The sequence below is a fragment of the Urocampus carinirostris genome, chromosome 18, assembly GCF_059441175.1.
Source record: "Urocampus carinirostris isolate Australia breed hairy pipefish chromosome 18, RoL_Ucar_1.0, whole genome shotgun sequence".
Lineage (NCBI taxonomy): Eukaryota > Metazoa > Chordata > Actinopteri > Syngnathiformes > Syngnathidae > Urocampus > Urocampus carinirostris.
Genome location: NC_142366.1, coordinates 20,815,491 through 20,830,486, shown reverse-complemented (window position 1 = coordinate 20,830,486; position 14,996 = coordinate 20,815,491). Strand labels below are relative to the sequence as shown.

Genomic DNA, 14,996 nt, shown 5'->3' with positions numbered 1-14,996 from the left:
CTAGCACGCTGCCATACACACGTGCCGACATTTCAACCCATACCCACCTAATTGTTGCAGATCCCCGAAGCGCCGTCTGCCTCTGACAGCTCTCCATCTTGACGCTCCTCAGCCTTCCTTCTTCCCTGGCAGCTGTTTATTCATGACTGGTCACCGGGCCGCACAAAGCGAGCAGCTGGAAAAGGAAAAGAGACAAGTTAAGTCACGGAGCAAGGAGCATCTTTTGTGATTGATTGATGTAGTTATTAGAGCTGCTGTAGCGCAGGCTAGGTCAGCAGTCGCATTATGGAGATGATCTGATTATTAGTTATGAGATAGAGCAACAGGGAGCATGGTTATATCCTGCACGGGTACTCCGCCACACAAGGAGCCTACCGTAGGGACGGGTATTGATCAGTTAGCTCGAGCTAATAGGGGAAGAGGAGCCTGACCTGAGAAAGTCAATACAGTGGAAAAGAGACGTATCCGCATCCTGTCCTGTGAGAGTGCAGTAAAAGTGACAGGGAATTGGGGGAGAGTGTGAAACAGTGGGTCGGGGGGTATGGCTCATGAGCCAAGTGTGGCTCTTTTCATCCGTGCATCAGCCAAAACTATGGAATTATCAGTCTTGTAAAAAGGAGTCACTCAGACATTTTATTCTGTAGAATAAACTCAAACAAAAACCAATTCCTTGGCATTCAGAAACACTAAAATTAAATTTAGTGGTCACTAAATGCTACTTTTCTAGATTAAGCACAGGGAAAAATATATGGAATCACTTCATTCTGAGGAAAAAATATGGAATCATGAAAAACAGAAAAAACAAGAAATAACAATCAAAACATATCACTAGTATTTAGTTGCACCACCTTTGGTTTTTATGACAACTTGCAGTCTTTGAGGCATGGACTTGATGTGTGACAAACGGTATTCTTCTTCAATCGGGTGCCAACTCTCTTTGATTGCAGTTGCCAGATAATCTTTGCACTTCGGAGCCTTGCTGTGAGCAATTTTTTTTCAATTTCCACCACAGGTTTTCAATTGGGTTGAAATCTGGGCTATTGCCATGCAATATGCTTTGTCATCTTGGAAAATGAGTTCATCCCCAAACTTTTTTTTTCAAATGAAGGAATAGGAAAGCTGTCCAAAATGTCAATGTAAACTTGTGTATTTATTGCAGATTTGAGCAGAGCCATCTCCCCAGTGCCTTTGCCGACCAGACAGCCCCATATCATTAAGGACTGTGGGAATTTGGATGTTTTCTTTCGGCAGTTCTCTCCGGAACGGCACCAAACAAAAGTTCCGGCATCATCACCTTTTCCAATGGACATTCGTGATTCATGACTGAAAAAATAACCTTCATCCAGTCATCAGACCAGGTGCCCACTTAAGGAAAGGAAATTGACTGGATGTGTCCTTAATTTCTACTCAAAATGCACCGATACCATTTTTTTTCTCAGAATTGAGTGACATAAGGACCCAGCGAGAAGTTTCAAAGTCATTTGTCCTTGTCCTAGCAGCGAGAAGAGCCCCCAGCCGCATCGGGCCCCAGCCCCGGCTGCGAGGGGAGCACCCTGCCCCTGCTACTGGTTTCAGCTTCTGAAAATTCCCTAGGCCACTTTTGCTGTCCTTGTTCCGGTTAAGGACCATGTGCTTCATCCTTTGTTTTTTAGCCCGAGGAGTAAGTCGTGTCGACACCTGGCAAGCGGAGCATGACACACCTGTGCCTAATATTTTCTCATCTAGTTGTGATTACTCCAACCCTTTATAAAGACTGGTTGGACAACATACTGAATGAGGATTCATTTTTGTAGCTATTTTGGACAATTTTGCTTTCTTTTTTGTTTGTTAGATACTTTGTTCCTGTGTTTTGTTACTAAACATCATTATTTTTTTTCGAGCACACCAGCCTCCACTCATGCTTCCCAGAATTTGGGTCCAACTGAAATTGTAACAGTTTCTACAACAACCAGCAAAAGCACAGTAGAATATCTTAGCCAATGAGATGCATCAGAATAGACATGCAAGAGTGACATTTGCGTTCTACCATTTAATAAATATGTCTTAAAGAGTAGTTTGTGCAAGTTATGAAAAAAATAGGAACGATCCATGATTTGCATGAAATTTTTTAAGACAGATGTTCATAGATTTCAAAGGCAAATATCTACATCTATAAAACCGAATGAAAGACGAATAATGATCACGCCAGAATGGAGGTTAACCATAATCCATCGTTTTTTGTAAAACTTTGATGTAGTTTTCTTAGGGCAACAAGTGGCAAAATGATGTCCACTTAAACCTTTTAATATGTCATAAGTTTCGTTCTATTACAATATTAGACACCTGCATCGCATAGGATGCAAGTATCTTATATTGACTATTACCGGACACTGTTATTTCTTGTTTTGACTATTACAAACTGTTTACATCATTGTGACTTTCGGCCAATCACATTGCCGTTTTTTTTCGAATTCCCCCTCCTTTAAGGCAGGTATGCTTTTGTAACGTAGAATATTAGTTAAAAGGGCTCATGGTAGGGCTTTAGGAACAGGTTTCTGATCTGAGATTTGGGCTCCCCTGTTCTTCTTGCAAGTTAAAAACCCATTGATGTCTTCTCTTTTTATTTTGAGTGTATACTCAACTTTAAATTTATCAATAAGGAATGAGATTTCATTGATACTTGCATTTTAAATGCCCATACACACCGCCTAAAAAAACGGCAAATACAATTTCAGTGGTATATGTGCAAAGGTAAAAAAATAAATCTACCTTTACTAGGTAAGATCATGAATTCAATCCGTTTTTTTTTTTGTCTTCGCTCACTAATTTCCCCATTCCAAAACTTTTTTAGGTTAGAGAAAACCCACCCAAGAAGACTCTCTGTGAGATTTAAAGGAAATTAAATAAATAAGTAAAATGAAAAAAAATTGATGGAGCAAAAAGGGGGAAAATGACACTCACACATCAATACATTGATGGATCAGTGTGCGTGCATGCTTTTTACACTATTTGAACGGAATGTGTGAATATAAAAATAAAATGTGTAGATCAACAACAAAAACATAGGGAATGGAAGAGTAGATAAAAGAAGATTTCACCGCACAGTTGCACACGGTAGTACACACACCTGGCTGAGTGATGCCACCCTAGAGGGTGGCTTCAATCTGATGTGTTTAATGTTGACGCTGGTGGCAAGAAACGAACACATAAACACATATACACAAACTCACCCGCTGTTTCAACCTGCCTGTCATTTAATTTCATGAGACCAGATTTACTTGTTTCGTTTTATTATTACGATATGTGCAGCCATGTAAAGCGCTCACAGTGTGATGAAAGGCCATTTGGGAAGTATATCACACTTGCTCTCGCATATACTCTATACTATAGCTACTCTCATACAGATACATGTACAAAGACTACTATGCTTTCACACACACTATACTATACCGCCACACACACACACACACACACAAATAGACACATTCTACTATACCGTCTCTCACACACACACACACTTTTTTTCTATACCGTCACACACACACGTTCTACTATACCGTCACACGCACACACAGCCACACATACATTCTACTATACCGCCACACACACACACACATTCTACTATACCACCACACACACACACACCCTACTACACCACCACGCGCACACACACACACACACACACACCCTACTACACCACCACGCGCACACACACACACAACCACACACATTTATTCTACTATACCGCCACACACACATACACATTCATTCTACTATACCGACACACACACACACACACACACTCGACTATACCGACACACACACACTCGACTATACCAACACACACACACACACACTACTATGCCGCACTCACTGGTGTCTTTCATCTTCTTCTTAACTATACCCCACAAATTCTCGATGGGGTTCAGGTCAGGGGAATTAGCAGGCCAATCAAGGACAGTGATGCCATGGTCAGTGCACCAGTTACTGGTGGTTTTGGCACTGTGGGCAGGTGCCAAATCATGCTGGAAAATGAAATCCTCATCTCCATAGAGCTTTTCAGCAGATGGAAGCATGTAGTGCTCTAAAATCTCTTGGTACACAGTTGCATTTACTCTGGACTTGATGAAACACAGTGGACCAACACCAGCAGCTGACATGGCTCCCCAAACCATTGCTGACTGTGGGAACTTCACACTGGATTTCAAGCAACTTGGATTTTGCTCCTCTCCAGCCTTTCTCCAGACTCTGGCGCCTTGACTTCCAAATGAAATGCTAAACTTGCTTTCGTCTGAAAAGAGGACTTTGGACCACTCTGCAACTGTCCAGTGCTTCTTCTCCATAGCCCAAGTCAGACGCTTCTTCCGTTGTCTTGAGTTCAGAAGTGGCTTGACCATGGGAATACGGCTATTGTAGCCCATTTCCCGGACACGTCTGTGAACTGTGGCTTTTGATACCTGGACTCCAGCTTCAGCCCACTGTCTTTGAAGCTCCCCCAAATTCTGGAAGCGGCTCTTCTTCACAATTTTGTTAAGGCTGCGGTCATCTCTCTTGGTTGTGCAGCGTTTCCGGCCACATTTTTCCCTTCCAACAGACTTTTTGTGGATATGCTTTGAAACTGCACTCTGTGAACAGCCTGCTCTTTGAGAAATTTCTTTTTGTGTCTTACCCTCCTGATGGAGGGTATCAATGATGGTCCTCTGGACAGCAGTCAGATCAGCAGTCTTCCCCATACTTGTGATTTAGTTTACTGAACCAAGCTGAGTGTTTTTAAGGCTCAGGAAACCCTCGCAAGGTGTTTCGAGTTAATTAGATGATTCAGGTGATTAGTTGAATAGCCTACTTGTATACTTTTTCATGATATTCTAATATTTTGAGATAGGATTTTTGAGTTTTCTTAAGCTGTAAGCCAAATTCAGCAATATTAAAATAATAAAAGGCTTGAAATAGTTCAGTTGATGTGTAATGAATCCAGAATGTATTACATTTTTGTTTTTTTAATTGCATTACAGAAAAGGAAGAACTTTATCACAATGTTCTAATTTTCTGAGACAGTCCTATATATATGTGCAAAACATAAACACAAAGTTTTACGTCAAACTGGAGTTGCTCCCGGTATAGTAGTGCCTGTGAGAGAGTACTGTGTGTATGAAGGTACATTACTATGTATGGAATAGTATAGAAGAGTTTGTGCACGGGTATAACAGTCTTTATGAGAGTATAGTTGTGATTGTGTCAGAGTATGTTATATGTGAGAGCAAGAACGCCAGAACAACAGCCTGGACCTTGCTTGGGAGGTTTAATTGGCTACCCATTAGTTTCTCTCTATAATCGAGTATGTTCTTAATTTTTCATACGACGTAAGCAGATGGCACAGGTCTGTGTTAATTTTTAATTAATGACATTGCGTCAGCTAAACATTTTGGATTTTCTCATTAACTTTCCACAAACTTTTAAGTTCAGTTTAATAAGGTCACAAAAGCAACAGCATGGTGTTACAAATGGATCCCCTCTATGTAATGTTTCCTTAAGTAGAACATTCCCTCCTTAATCACGCCCCTTTACAACTAAAATGTCCTCTCTAATGGATTCAGACCTATTAAATACAAAGAGAAAACGTTTAAATGGTGTTTATCTCCTCAAGTTACAAGGTTTAAAATTTCAGTACAGAAAAGTTATTGTTGCAGTTTTGCTTTTTTGTGACTTAAAAATCACCCTCTCTATGGGGGGTCTGTAAAAAGTCTTCAGGGGTTTCTGGCACTGCTCGGTGATGGAAAACATCATTTAGGGATTTACATATCGCCATGGGGAGAGTGCTGATGTGCTTATCTGCTGTGGAACTCGAGCGCCCGTAGGGGGAGTAGCTAGTCCCCAAGGCCGGCTAGACTGTCCCCTGTGTAACTGCATGGGTAGATTTGTTTGTGTTCATGTACTGTTTGAATGTAGTCTCTTGTGAAGTTGACACACCACAGTGTGATCACTCACTGCAGAAAAAAATGATATTTAACCCAACTGAAAGGGACACTAAGGAATATTTGACCACTAAATGCCGTTGTAGTGTTTAGTGCAGGCATGTCAAACTTTGTTTGGCTCGGGGCTGGATAAAAAAAATGTTCTCAGGTGAGCCAAATCAGTAAATAAATGTCAACACCAAATATTTAGCTTTGTTTTCCAGTACAAAGTTTTTTCAGTCTGCATGTGTAGCTTATGCTAAAAATTATAATCACGGATGATAATAGATCTTTTTTTAAGCACAACACATTTTTACACAAACAATGGGGAGAAAAATCATGAATGGCATTGAATGAATTAGCAGTTGGTTTATTTCAACAGTGTAGTAAATCCAGGTTTAAATCTGAACCAACTCACCACAAACATCACAAACAAACTTCAGTAGGAGCTATGAAAAAAAATATGCTTGCGCCAGTTGACATACTTCTTTGAAATAAGTAAATGCAAAATACGCTTTAGCAGCGACCGTAGCTGCTTCCATGGTCACACACGAGGTATCCCATTTCCAGGATGCAAGGGATGTTGCAACAACATCAACAACACATAATTTACATCAACCTTAAAAAGAATGACCAAAAATAGTCCACCAACAACCATCGGGACCGATGCAGAAGGTTCTAGATCAGGGGTCTCCAATGTGGTGACCGTGGGTATCAGGTAGCCATATTAGAACACCTGAGTAGCCCGCAGATAGGTTCTTAAAAAATTCACCAGCGATAGGTGAATGTGATTCTCTAATACATTTTTTCTATCCGTCATGTTTGAGTGGTTGACTGAGCCTTACCAACCATACTTCTAATGCTTACAATCAAATAGCAACAGGAACGACATAGTAATAAAATGATAAGCGCGAAGTGCTCAAATTTTGATATGAATTTCTAAAATGAGAACTTAGTCACAAAAAGTATCACTCAGCTTGAAAAAGGTTGGTGAAGCCTGTTCTAGATGATGGCATGCATCAAATCCAGGCACCAGTTTGAAGCCTCAGAATGAATGCATCATGCAACATCCAGGCTCAAAAAACACACGGCCAATAGGTGTTGAATATTGTGCAAAATTTAGCCCATTTGTACTTTTTAGGGGGTAAATGAGTGTTTAAGACTCCACATTCCACACTGAATTTCCAACTGTATGCAATAAGACCTAAATGCATTCACAAATATAGCGCATGCTGAAAAATGAGGCAACGTCACCCAAATCCCAGCACACAGATTTTTTTTTTAACTGGATTTATGAACATAAATCAATGCAGCTTGTACAATAATACAGCATCCAGGGTGAGAGTATAATATAAAAGAGACAAATCAACCCAAATTACTGAAAGCAAATACCACCACCACCACCCCAAAAAAATAAAAAAAATAATAATAAAATACAGAAAAACAACAGTACCTTATCAAACTTAAAAAGTGCAGTAAATAGACCCATTGTAATGGGTGGTTCCCCACACAATAGATAGCCGAATGCATAATTGTAAGAAAAAGTAAATAGATAAACAATCTTGCAAAGCACAATATGCATGGGGCAGTAAATTAGAAGGTTGGAAGAGTCATGAAATTGCAACATCCTGGGTAATCAATCTGGGAAATTCAGTTTTCTAACAGTTTGAAAAAAAAAAAAAAACTCCCACAGAAGATCTGTTTTTTTCTTGGCTCGTTTTGTGCCCCCATAGAGTTTTGATTTTTGTCAGGGAGCTATAAGTCAGGTCAGATATCTGGCCATAAATAATTGACAGACTACCATTAAGAGAAGGGAGAGGATCGAGGAACTTGTCCAGTGCAGTCTTTTCTGGAAGAGTGAGGAAGCAAGTGTCAATGCTGTGGGCAAAGTTGCAGATTTGGAAGAATCTAAAAAAGTTATTGTGAGGTATGCTGAATGTGTCCATGATTTGCTCAAAAGTTGAGATGACATCGTCTTTACAGATATTTTGAAGAAATGTAAAAACCCTTGAAAAAAAAAAAAATCATTTAATTGTAAAGAAATTTGGTGACAATAAAATATGCCCACAAATGAAGTTCTCAGCTTAATTGTGGACTGCTGTGCGTAAAAAAATGATTTCATATGTCAATTCAGCTGATTTGACACATTTACACGAAGACAACCTTAGAACTGTGGCACACAGAAATACCATGTAAGGAACATACACGATTTAGTAGGACAACATTTAATGATGATCAAGTCAACTCTTCACCACTGACTGCCTGAATTTAACACACTCCTTATCTGGATGCTTGTTCCTGTCATGTTTACTGATGCTATGCACCTGTGCCCGCTCCATTGGCGCCAACTGCCTCGGACTCTGATTGGCTCCCTGTCCCTATTTGAACCCACTCCTTTATGTCACCTATTGTCAGTCCGTCTGCGAACCTCAGTGTACTCTAGGCAAGCTTTTTCGACCCTGACTCCCACCTGCTTTGCTCCTGTCTGTTTCCCGGCTTCGACCCGTTTTTTGATCCTGACGATGTCTACTCTCCTCTCCTGGCTTTCGACTCGTTTCTGATCCTGACCGCGTTTTTTGTTCTCCTTCCCCGGCTACTAACCCATTTTTTTCCCGTTCCCGACACCGCCATCGCTCGCCATGGAAGTCCCACTTCTGCATTCAGAGCGACCTGCTTCCCACGTCCAGCAATCACCGGATCGTGGGTGCAACCTTTTCTTTTCTTATAATAAAAATATAGAGAAACGTGACGCAAGTGGGTCCTAAAGGCAATTTTAAAATATTTCCAAAAACGAATTATTCTTGTGAAGGTCTACGAATGTATATTGGTGGTTTGGCCCAAAGAGGCTAGTCAAAGAACCAAACACATAATTGAAAATGTTTTAAGTTATTAACAAAATTAAAAATAAGAAGAATTGGAGACCATGGAAAGAGACTGTTCAATTCTGGTGAAATATAACGCTTTCCATCGCCGTGGTGACACGGGTCATTGGGAGAAACGAAAATCAATACTCAAAGCAATGACTCATTGGGAAGCACAAGTGTTGGCGTTTGTGTGACTTTAAAACTTGTTTTTTTTACTATACGTGCATTCGACAAAATATTTTCAATGTTGGTAATGTATTCCATGAGCAACAACATTTTTTTTTAAATAATGACTTGAAAAAAAAAAATCCATCTTATTTAGGGGCACAAGAAAATTAAAGACACAGTTGATCAATTTAAATCATTTTAACAAAAACATGATTTCTTTGATCAGACACATGATTCCCCCCGAAAATAAAAATGGATATCCCAATTTCAATGTGGCCGCACTATAAAAGACCGAGCACATAAAGAGGTCAGTGGCTAATACAGATGGGCTAAATGAATATGTACATATATTTATAAGACAACCGTATACCCTTAGAAGGGTTAGGAGTTATGACCTGCTTACATTATTAAGGTGAGCAGTGGGCTACATAGGGTGGCCTAAACAGCTAGTCAATTCATTACTGATTCAATCCCTTAAAGTACATGAATAAGCATGCTGCCGCCACAGTACCTTTCCACTGTAAAGTAGACAAAATATTGGTGTGATGCAGAGCACTTCAGATAAATCAGAAAGCAGAGCAAATTAATAATAAAGAATACAACAACATTAGCTGATTAAGTATGTACGTGCGAAGTGACACATGGAATTTATTGGCAGCTAGGACGGGTGTCCGGAATAAGGTCCCATTATGGATCACGATGCACAGTCTCATGAAAAGTCTCGCAATCTTTGGAAATGAACCAGTTGGTTACAGCTACGGTAAATCTATGTGTGGCAGGATTTATTTGATATGTTTCCTGTCATTGCAAATTATTTGATTTGATGAAAACTGTGACAAGAAGTCAGATTACATTTGTCTTCAATTTTAGCAGTACTGAGGGAAAATATATATATACACAATTGAGTATTTGTTGCTAATCATAAATATATACTACAGCACTTGTACTTTTGAGAAGAACATAAAACTCAAATGTTTAACATTATAAGCAATAAAAGATCGAACTATACAAAGCAAAACTAAAGATGTATGGCTATCAGGCCTCAATTTGATACCAGTTCCTATTTTAAGATCGGTCTTAACATAAACACACAAATGGACTATGCTCATGATGCGCTCTTATTCAGGTCTGGATGTGAACTTCCAATTTCATTGAATGTAATTCTATGGGAAGTCTGAAGTATAAAATGTTAAACAAAATGCAATTGTGCAGCATTACAGGGCACATATGACCATTTTGTTTTAAACCAAAATGGTATTAAAATTTTGTTGGCAAAAATTAAATAAAATACTCCAGCAGGCAATGGTTGCTTTCTGCAGGCTTGATAGTTGTAGTGTGGCTTTTCTTACATAGCAAATGGGAGAAAACACTGCATTGTTTCAAATTTTGTGGGAAAAACAGCACTTGTACGTTGCAAAAAACATTTTAACAAAAACATTTTTTTTTTTAAATGAATAAGGTTTTTAACCGCTGGGAGGTTCTAAATAATACAGTGTCCCTTAAGTAGCAGTTGCTTATATGCTTATGTCCAAGTGTCCTTTGGGCAAGACACTGAACCCCCTGTTGCCGCTATCAGTGTGTGAGTGTTTGTGAATAGGTGAGTGTGAAGCACATTGTAAAGCGCATTGGGAGGTCTTCAGTGACTTGAAAAGCGCTATATAAATGCAAACCATTTACCATTCTGAGTATAAACATTTTGATGAAATTGTAATGCTTTGAAATGGTCTTCCACTTAGCCTTCATTCATTTTCTGTCTAAGAAGCTTACGCTATTCTCCTGTCATCTCCTTTTTCATCTACTTGCCCCTCACCCTAACACACTCTAGTTTATTTCTATACAAAAAAAAAGTTATCCATTTAAGCAATTATTTCATTTTTCAACTCACCTCCACGACGTTTGGAGCTAGGTCAACTGAAAGCAACCAATGAAAAAGAAACAAAACAAAAGCAAACGTGTGTGTGTGTGTCAAAACAGTACTTACAAGGGGAAGTAATGGGATTGCTTTTCTCAATGTACCCCTTTCAGATGTTACCAAACCCTACCCTTAAAAAGTTCAATATTCAAAGCTTTCTCAAACAATAATTCAGCTCATTAATATTTGTTTTCAGTCACAGTGTTCCAAATGCACTAGATATGAGTTACATTCCGAGTCTGATATATGAACAAAGGTTTACGAGGGCAGAGCAGTACATATGCAACTTTGGCCTTATAGCTGACCTTACATTGCACTTAGTATCCTGTACAGCGAGTAATCCTGCAGCCACTCCCACAAGCCATTTGTTTTAGCTAAAGACCCTCATACACTCATAAATCAGCATTAAGAACCTCTCTCGGACTCTCACTCTCATTTAAATTCCCACTTTTTTGTCATTCATTCCATCCCTTTGCCTTAGTTAGGAATTAGGACATTTTCCCACTCAAATAGTTAAAGGTTATAAAACTGCATTATCTGCGCTCTGCCTTCCTTATGTTTTTCTGCTACACGTATCCTCCAAATTTTCCTTAAAATGTTATATTCTGTCGTTTTGTGTTGCACACTATGTACCTCATTCGCTTAGAAAATTCCTTTGACCGCAAATTGAGACCGCTTCCCTGAAATGTCGACACTGCTATCGGCACCCTTATTGATTTTAATTAGGCTAATTAGTTCATTATTTCAGGGATCAAATATGGGCATACATTATTTCACAGTGAGAGAATTAGTGTCCATGTGTGCGCAGCAGAAAGAAAGGGTCTCTTTGCACACTTTGAGTTAATACGGTCATGAAGATGATCAATTATCACTCAAGCTGAGTCATTAACAAAAACATTAGCATAGTCAACCACAAAAAATCCCTTGACCTCCCGCGGTTTCTCGCGCTACGGTTTCGTTTTTCTGTCCAGCCAGCTGCCAGCATTTAAGGGAAGCATGTGAATGCGTACATGAGGAAATTAAAGGGAGTGTTTTAATGCATCTTGTGTTAACCTTAACCAAACAAGAAATTAATTAACAATGTGTATTATCACAAGTAAAGGCTTAATATTTCACATTCAAGTATGCATAATTGGACATAATGTTTATTTTACCACATTTAATTTTCCATCATTGATTGTTGTTGCCAATTTATTGTTAAAAGTTTACAAGTTGAGGTCTTCTGTGATTCTTAACATATTCTTTGTATTTCAGATTTAGTGGGGGACGCAATTGTTGATTTAAGTATGCAAAAATGATCATTTACAGTAAGAAATCATTGGAGAAAGGATTACCATATTTTGCTGACTATCCGGAGTCCAGCCGGAGTATAAGTCACACCAGCCAAAAAAAATGCACAATTAAGAAGGAAAGAACATATAAGTCGAACCAGGAGTATAAATCGCATTTTTGGGGAAAAAAAACGTATTTCATAGAATCAAACACCAAAAACATACATGTCATTTTAAAAGGCAATTTGAGATAAAAATAGAGAACACAATATCCTAACATTACATGTACGCTCGAATAAGTCAGTAGCGATGTCACATATCAAGACATATTCAGATAACTAGCATAAAGACCATGCTAACCAAACTATCAGTTTTACTCCAAATCACTAAATGTGGTTCAGTGTGAAATTAACATGCGAATTATATGGAATACCGGTACTGAAAAAAAGAAAAAATATTTAATAATGTGATAATAATTTTATATATAAGGCACACCAGAGAAAAAGTCACACCCCCAGTCAAACTATAAAAAAAACTGCGACTTATATCCCGGGAAATAAGGTACCATTTTTTGAGAATCCCAGAGTACCACGAATGGTGACTGACACTTGACAAATATTAATTTTACTTGCACTCAAATTGGTTTAGGCCCAACCTGAGCACACTATAATGGTAAACATGTTCTTTGTTTTATAAGGGCTATCAAAAATGTAGCAGAGCATGTGACCAAAGATAAATGTATTTCGAATAATTATTGTAAGTGATTACTCACCATTGACAGCTATAGTTGTAAAAATCTAAAACTGCAGTGAATACACAAAACACATTTTCAAATGAATACAGTATTTCTGGTAAATGACTGACTGTTGGATTTGAATCAGAATTATCTTCATCATTCTCAGGTTTTTGACAGACTTTTAAACACACCTTTCTTTTTAACCACAACTTTCTTTCAATATCTAAATTGCAGGGTTTTACTTTTCATATTATATTGGGAGAAAACATGACACAGCTGTTTGTGCATTTGCTTACCCAGTAAAGCAAACTGGTAGAATTTGTGAGAGTTGAACAATTGTTGACTGGCTGGCAACCAGTTCAGGGTGTCCCCTGCCCAGTGCCCGAAGATGGCTGAGATGGGCTCCAGCACCCCCGCGAACCTACTGAGGATAGGCGGTGCAAATAATGAATGAATGAACAATTGTAGCAATAAGCAGGGTTTTCGATGCGAGTACTGTGACAATTTTGCATCGTTAGAAGTGATTTCACAGATCTGTGGCAATGTTTGTATTGATTTTTGACAATAATATTGAACACGACATATTTCAGTTCTAAATTTGTAAAAAAAAAAAATATCCAATCAACTTTATTCTTCTTCAAAATTGTGTCCCGCTTGTTTATTTTTTATTTTTTTCAAAAAATAAATATATCTATAGGTTTAAAGCCTTAGATTTCCACAAGGCACAGTATAAGTATATAATCAAACCTTGTAGGATATATTACCAATAACAGTTCCACTCTTGTAGGTCAACAAGAGCTTATACGACAATTCAATCAGATGCAACTGAAGCTCCTATTTCAGAGTTCATTGCACTGTTTACATGCTGGAAAGGTCCATAAGTAGCTCTAAATGCTCTTCCCTTGATTGGATTTCACATTAAGGACTACAGAGAAGAAACACAGTATTATCTACTGATGATTGTAATAGACTAGTTGCGTGCGTGAGTGAGTAATTTTTGGGGGGATTTTTTACCAGTTGAAAGAGTCTAAACATTCAAAATTAAATGCCCAAAAACATCAAAGCTATTGTTTACATTTAAGCAGGCAAACGGAGATTTAAACGGAGTCAGCATGATGGAAGAGATTCTAATATTTTACCGCATTTTCTTCATCCGCCCTGAGAAGCTCTTTAATTTGCGATCAATACCAAAACAGTTCCAGAATCCAACCGTACAAGGATAAAGATTTTTTATTTCGTTTCGAACAAAGAAACTGTCATTTATTCACTTCAGCAATTTTGTCTTTGTCTATTTCACGACAGCGTTTTCCCTTTAAGTGGACATGTACTTTGCAATAAAAACATGTTTATTGTGCAACCTATTCTGAAAGAACACTAGCAAAAACCTTACAGGCCAAAATGGAAAGCTGTTGAATGCAAAGAAATGTAGCACATTGTGCTGCAGTGACCTTTGAAAACTGAAAGTAGAGGACACAACGTTGCTCTTTTGACCTACACCACAAAAGCAGGTAAGTGCTCGAATGTGCTGCATAATAGGGTATAACTACATCCGGACAAGCACGTCCAAAATGGCTGGCTAGTGACATACTGAGTTCACACGGTGATCGTGACCTTTTTGTAGACTTTATCTCATGCAATAATCCGTTTTAAAATTTGTGTGTGTGGAAATGAGTGCGTAGTAATTTCCCAATAATGCCAGTATTAAATTACAAATTTAACTGGAATTTGTTTCTCAAAACATGAGTCCATGGGAAAAAAAAATGCATTACCTTTTCCCAAAAATACTAATGGGAGACGATTATAATTTTTAATCGCCAGCATACTATTCCAAGACGTTTTATTAAGTCCAGCATTCAGTTATTAGTGAGCATGTATATACATCTTTCTGACAATATAAGTTAGAATCCAATTATAAAGAGAAAATAGCAAAAACCCCTCACTGAAGAGCTATTTTCATGACCAGTTTGTGGTCTATTCAGGTGTTCTTAGAGGGCTACTTGGGGCCCGTGGGCCCCACTTTGGAGACCCCTGTTCTACACAGACCACAATTATTGCAACACATTTTTCCATGATTTTGAGGAGCTTGACCAAAACATGGTACATGACGACAGCATG

General features: G+C 38.5%; 1 protein-coding gene across 3 annotated transcripts in view; it reads right to left on the bottom strand.

Moving 5' to 3' along the window:
• LOC148348622 (uncharacterized) overlaps positions 1-14,996 on the bottom strand; it is a 193,820-nt gene that overhangs the window by 157,349 nt on the left and 21,475 nt on the right. For all 3 annotated transcript variants that reach the window (XM_088322749.1, XM_088322748.1, XM_088322750.1), the window contains one exon: positions 48-175. In XM_088322749.1, the coding sequence (XP_088178875.1) occupies positions 48-97 (50 nt within the window). In that variant the 5' untranslated portion in view covers positions 98-175. The remainder of the gene's footprint in view (positions 1-47; positions 176-14,996) is intronic.